The sequence below is a fragment of the Rhinopithecus bieti genome, unplaced genomic scaffold (genome assembly GCF_001698545.2).
Source record: "Rhinopithecus bieti isolate Rb0 unplaced genomic scaffold, ASM169854v2 scaffold_20175, whole genome shotgun sequence".
Classification (NCBI taxonomy): domain Eukaryota; kingdom Metazoa; phylum Chordata; class Mammalia; order Primates; family Cercopithecidae; genus Rhinopithecus; species Rhinopithecus bieti.
In genome coordinates this window covers 1,301,542-1,307,929 of record NW_016809984.1, presented here as the reverse complement: position 1 = coordinate 1,307,929, position 6,388 = coordinate 1,301,542, and the positions used below count along the sequence as shown (strand labels likewise).

The following is a 6,388-nucleotide window of genomic DNA, read 5'->3' as shown; positions in this document are numbered from 1 at the left end:
AGCGAGAAAGTGAGAGAGAGAGCCAGCGGGCGAGCCAGAGAGGGAGAGAGAGAGCGAGCGAGCGGGCGAGCCAGAGAGCGAGAGCGAGAGCGAGCGAGAGAGAGCGAGCGAGCGAGCGAGAGAGAGAGAGAGAGGGCGGGCGAGCCAGAGAGCGAGAGAGAGAGAGCGAACAGGCGAGCCAGAAAGAACGAGAGCGGGCGAGCGAGAGCGAGAGCGAGAGCGCCAGAGCGCCAGAGCGAGAGCGCCAGAGCGCCAGAGCGAGAGCGCCAGAGCGCCAGAGCGAGAGCGCCAGAGCCAAAGCGGGCAATAATCTGGCACCAGGTCCATTCAGTTGTGAAGCTAGGCTGAGGAACACAGTAGAGAAGAGGCTGTAGACCCAAATAGTCATAGTTATCAATGCCTGAGAAGACTAGAATAACCAAACAATTCTCATCTATACATTGGATGTACTTAATAATTTACCTGTTTCTAAATCACAAATTGTGGTTGACCTTGTACTATACTACAAGGGACATGGCCTGGTGTGTGTGTGTTGTTCAGCGGGAGGTGGCAAGAAATAAACTAATCCCGTTTTATAATTTTGAATACAGCCTAGTAAAGAAAAATGGCAATGGGCTATAGGAAGACCACCACCACACTTAATTGCATGGAAAGAATTGCTACTCCAAAGCAGAACAAAGAATAGTATTAGGGTTTATTCCATTAAAAAAACTTAATTAGCTTTTAAAAATGAGAGGGAAAGAAGAAAATCAAGCAGCAAAAAAGCCATTATCATTAACAGGTTGCATTCACTAAGATGACACAAACAGAGCTTATCAAATACCTTTATGACCAACATAATTTTCTAGCAGAGCCTGACTATTATTAACTGTTGGATCTGTGAAGCTGAGACTTGCCACCAAGACCTGTTACTACTGACCCACTGAATTCTCTTACCCTTTTATTCATAAAATGTTCTCCAACATAAATTTCTTGTTCTTTGTTAGTTACATTTTACAAAGAAGGATATTTTACCTGTAATTAGGCTTTGGACAAGATAAAAACCTTTATTTAAAATACAGTATTCTATTCCTTTTAAAATGTGTATAGAAAAAGGATTTAGATAAAATATGATCTTAAAAAACAGGAAACAAAGTCAAATTCTCATAAAAATCATGAGAAATTGGTGAGACCCGGAATATCAAACCAACCAGAACAGCCAGAAGAGAGGCAGGGCAAATAGATGGAGAACAACCACAGGCACATCAAGTTTTCCCTGAAGCCCCTCCCCACAGCATTTTTGTTCTGCAAGTTAACAGCCAGCTCAGAGATGTCCAAGTTGCATACAGTCTAACTTTTACCCACCTCACATAATGGTGAAGCCATTTATTTAATAAACACAATATCAGAAAGGTATACATTAGGAAACCCACTTCCTCAAGAAGCTGGGAATTCTCTCTTAGCAACAGCATCATATAACCTGGGAAGCACTGTGGAAAATCCAGGCACATTTCCTGTAAGCTGTGACTTCAACTCTAAACTAAATTCTATTCCTTTCTATGTACAATGAGTCCCTGGGATCCTTCGTGGGGAATCAGCAACAGCAACCTCATAATCCATAGGCCAAACCAAGGGCTGCTTCCTTTTCTTCCTTCAGTGCAGAGGCTCACGCTCTCCTGCTGTTCATCAAAAGTGTGAGAAGTAAATAAGTTATTGATCAGCGGCATTAGGAATATAACAATAGAGGAGAAATGGCTTCCAATTACTGTATCTGGGACCATTGCTAATACAAAGCCTTACTAGCTTTAGGATCTTGGCTATAAAATGGTAAATTAGTAGTGGCTTTTGAAATCCTTGGGCATTCAAGTTGGCTAATTTTTTCATTTTATAAGAGGAAGGTTGGGACAGCTGGTATCTATTTCCAGAGGTTCTACAGTAAAAGGTTGGCTGGTGCAAAATGAGTCCTTAAGGGAAAGATTACTCACAGGTAAAGCTTGAAGACCTTGCACTCTTTCCTCCCACCGGGCGTTTTGTGCTTCTTGATCCTGTGTGGGTCCCAGAGACCCCAGCGTCATCATGATGGATATCTCCCTGGGGTGACTGGGCCTGCTGGGCTTCTCTCAGTTCCCTGAAGTGCAAGGGGGGAAAAGCAAAGACTACTTGATCTCCAATCAGAGATATATATGATCAAAACTAATATATACATGTTTTTCTTTTTCAGTATTTACAGAAAAAAAGCCTGAGCTATGTACAGAATAGAAAATTCAGTTACTATGGTTGTCATGAAAAATGGTTGACACATACACGTCATACAACATGGTAGGTTTAGCTCCCCAGACTCTGCTGATTGGAGTATAAATGCTCTTTAAAATGTTTTAAATTAAGTGAACAGCTCTTCAGGCTACATATGAAAGGTACCAGGGTCAACAAAACTTCTGAGTCAAATCTGGCCCATAACCTGTATTTATAAAGTCTTATTGGAACACAGCCACTCATTTATATGTTGTCAGTGGCTGTTTTTACACTACAACAGCAGAGTTGAAATCATTACAGCAAAAAGCATATGGCCCACAAAGCATGAAATATTTACTGTCTAGCCCTTCACGGAACAAGTTTTCCAACACTTGGTCTAGACCAACAGTCCCCAACCTTTTTGGAATCAGGGACTGATTTCAAGGAAGACAATTTTTCCATGGATGGGGAGTCAGGGGAGGAGACGGTTTCAGGATGAAATGGTTCACCTCAGATCATCAGGTATTAGATTCTTGGAAGGAGTACACAACCTAGATCTCTCACATGCACAGTTCACAATTGGGTTTGTGCTTTAAGAATTTAATGCTGCCACTGATCTGATGGGAGGCAGAGCTCAGACGATAGTGCTCACTCACCCACTGCTCACCTCCTGCTGTGCAGCCCGGTTCCTAACAGGCCACAGACTGGTACTGGTTCGTGGCCCAGGGGTTGGGGACCCCTGGTCTAGAGAATTTCAAGATGCTGTCTGCCCCATCTCTATGATGGGTCCCCATCACTTGTACTGGCTGATGATAGTCACCTGTGTCTCCATAGCTGACTTTCCAGAATGTACACACCACACCTTAAGTGGTACTTATATTCTTGTGAATAACATATGTAAGTATAGTACTTTATACTTTATTAGCTGGGACAATGGAATTCAGAACGAGAACAGAAACATATTAAGTGGCTTATTAGGAAGATTTACCTGACTAAAGGCTAAGAGTCTCTACAAGTTATTATTAATACTAAGAAATCAGGTTAGGGATGCTTCAAAGCTAATCGTTCCAAGATGGATGATTGTATATCCAAGAGAAGTTGGACTTAAGCTTATTTTAAGGACAATTTTTCATTTTCTTTTGTATTTTCAGCAGTGTACAGAATATGTAATAATTACTCAAAAATGCCTTCAGAACACTGCTCATCTCCAACCCCACCCCACTGAATTCCTTTTTTTTTTTTTTTTTTCATTTTCAGGGGAAAGCATGAACACAGTCCCCCACTACCACCACTTATGCAGTCAAGTTTTCCACCTTTGGGGACATCGCAGGGGTCAGCACATCCGGAGTCAGTCGATGAGTCTCACCCTGGGAAAAACCACCTTCGTGATCATGGTATCTTCCCTGCCAGGTAAGTATTCGCATTCCCATTTATTGAAGGAATGGATTAACAAGTAAATATATGCATGAGTACAAGCCTACATGAGCAGGAGAACAGATTGTTTTCTTTGCTCAGAAAAATAATCCTTCCTCTAAATGTGTACCAGGACAGTATGTCTACCTGCCTGCCCCTGAAATTTAATGGGTTTCTAAAATAGGTCTTACCCATCTTACCTGCGGTTATCTTGTATTAGGCGATCACTAACCAGTTACTAAGATACCCGCTGTCACTTAGAATCCTAAGTTTTCTTTACTGGTATTTCCTTATATTCCTCACTCTTGCTTCCCTTGTTTTCATTAACTGGAAATTTCTCTCTCAAGCAACCTAATCACAGAGCCTCCCAGCCCGATGCTACAAAGAGCCGCATGCTGCCAGTTTCCTTATGGGCAGGGACCTATGTATTATAATGGTGAATATATTTCTACTTGAATCCACAGAGAAGACACAGTAGACTAGTCATACCATTGTGAGTAGTGCTCAGATTCTTTTTTGACCCCCATCATTCAAAAATATACCTTTCTAGTGTGGCTGTTTTGAACTTTTCTAAATTCAGCTGCTGTTGGAGCTCCTCTGTTTTTCCCAGGGAAGGCCGGAGAACTCTATTTCTGGCCAGAGCTGCTGCAGAAGGTCTCTGTTCAGCATCAGGGTGGATCATGTTCTGATGATATAGGACCGAGAGGAAATAAATAGAAGCTTCACTATTGGGAAAAATCTTATCGCTGAAGCCACCTCCAACCCAGCTTCTCCTGGTGGATTTTGTAAGACCTTGCTTCTGCTTTGTGCAGAGGGAAGAAATGAAAACTGAGCTCCACCTTGGGCAGGAGGATTGTCCATGTCTAGTAGCACCAGTTGTCTACATCTTTGATTTGTCTTTTTTTTCTTTTTTTTGAGATGGAGTCTCGCTCTGTCACCCAGGCTGGAGTGCAGTGGCCGGATCTCCGCTCACTATAAGCTCCACCTCACGGGTTTACGTCATTCTCCTGCCTCAGCCTCCCGAGTAGCTGGGACTACAGGCACCCGCCACCTTGCCCGGCTAGTTTTTTGTATTTTTTAGTAGAGACGAGGTTTCACTGTGTTAGCCAGGATGGTCTCGATCTCCTGACCTCGTGATCTGCCCGCCTCGGCCTCCCAAAGTGCTGGGATTACAGGCGTGAACCACCGCACCCAGCCTGATTTGTCTTTAATCATATTTTGGAACTGGCTGGCTAACTAGTCTATTGCCTTAGTTTTAAAGCAGAAAAAACCAAGACCCTTGATAAAAATTATCCAAATTATGGAATGGCCAAGACCAAAACCCAGTTTGCCCAACTCTTACTCCAATTTACTTTCTACCACATCATGTTGGTTTTTTACTTAATATTAATAACCCAACATGACAGTATTCCTAAAGCATTTATTTTAAGGTAGAAGATGTCTAACCTATCATGATTTGAATATAGTAGAAAATACCTAATTATATACAGCAACTGACACTGTCATATAATGAAGAAAACACTGAACAAAATTCTGAGCCAACTCCACCATTTGTTTTCTAAATTTTGCTGAAGCTCCATTTCCCTTACCTGAAATTTGGGATAATTATATTTACCTTCTTGGACTATTTTTAGAATTTAACCAATTAATATATGTATTGTCCAGTACAGGGCCAGCATTTACGTACTGAAATATCAACTAAATGCAAAAGTGGTTTACACATGGAATTAGGTGATTAGACTGAACAAAAGGAAGGAGGAAGAGTTTGCCTCCTTTCAGGAAAGCAAAAGAAGTCAGGAAGAAGGCCAGATTTGTAAATACATTTGAAGTTTGCAGGTAAACTGTGAATCTCCCACACCTGTAGTCTGGCTACTCAGGAAGCTGAGGCAGGAGGATTGCTCGAGCCCAGGAGTTCAAGGCTGCAGTAAGCTATGATTGTGCCACTGCACTCCAGTCTAGGTAACAGAGTGAGACCCTGTCCTCTCCCACCCAAAAAAATCTAATCTCCAAGGAAATAGATATTTCTAAGGCTGTTTTGGGAATCCTAATCAATCCTGTTCCTTAACACATGATTTAAAAGTCATATATACATTTTTCTTGACATGGTTAAGCTTGATAATATAAGCTTCTTGTGTCTGTTTCAACATAGTATCTTCCTTTTCTTGTCCCCACACTACTCAGATGTCATTAAGTACAAGTAAAACAAATTTTTGAATTGACATCATACCTTTTTTCTAATAGCTCAAATAGTTGGTATTATCAATTATCAATAAAGTAGTCTTACACCTTCTTACATATAATAGAAATTCATTCTTTTAGTACTATCACTGTTATCACTAACAAAAGTTAAAACCCTGAAGTAGGAGCTAAAGGACCAGATTTGATTGTGGAGTTAACCCGTAATTCATTGTCACTACAGGTGTCAAGGAGCTGCTCTGAGCCATGGTTTCCTCAACTACAGGATAAGATGCCACCTGCCTACCTTACAGCATTGTTAGAAAGGGCAAATGAAAAAAATGTTTGTAACAGGATTTTTAAACTCAGCATGAAAGATTTTACAATATCCTCTCAGTTTCCTTAAGAAATTCTCCATTCGGCCGGGCGCGGTGGCTCAAGCCTGTAATCCCAGCACTTTGGGAGGCCGAGACGGGCGGATCACGAGGTCAGGAGATTGAGACCATCCTGGCTAACACAGTGAAACCCCGTCTCTACTAAAAAATACAAAAAACGAGCCGGGCGAGGTGGCGGGCGCCTGTAGTCCCAG

At 41.8% G+C, this 6,388-nt stretch overlaps 1 protein-coding gene across 1 annotated transcript in view; it reads right to left on the bottom strand.

Moving 5' to 3' along the window:
• Positions 1-676: 676 nt before the first annotated feature.
• The window catches only part of WEE2 (WEE2 oocyte meiosis inhibiting kinase), a 23,124-nt gene continuing 17,412 nt past the window's right edge, over positions 677-6,388 (bottom strand). Inside the window, exons 10-12 of the mRNA XM_017891070.1 lie at positions 4,167-4,309; positions 1,965-2,107; positions 677-1,658 (exon numbers count right to left, since the gene is read on the bottom strand). Coding sequence (XP_017746559.1) covers positions 1,633-1,658; positions 1,965-2,107; positions 4,167-4,309 — 312 coding nt within the window. The 3' untranslated portion in view covers positions 677-1,632. The remainder of the gene's footprint in view (positions 1,659-1,964; positions 2,108-4,166; positions 4,310-6,388) is intronic.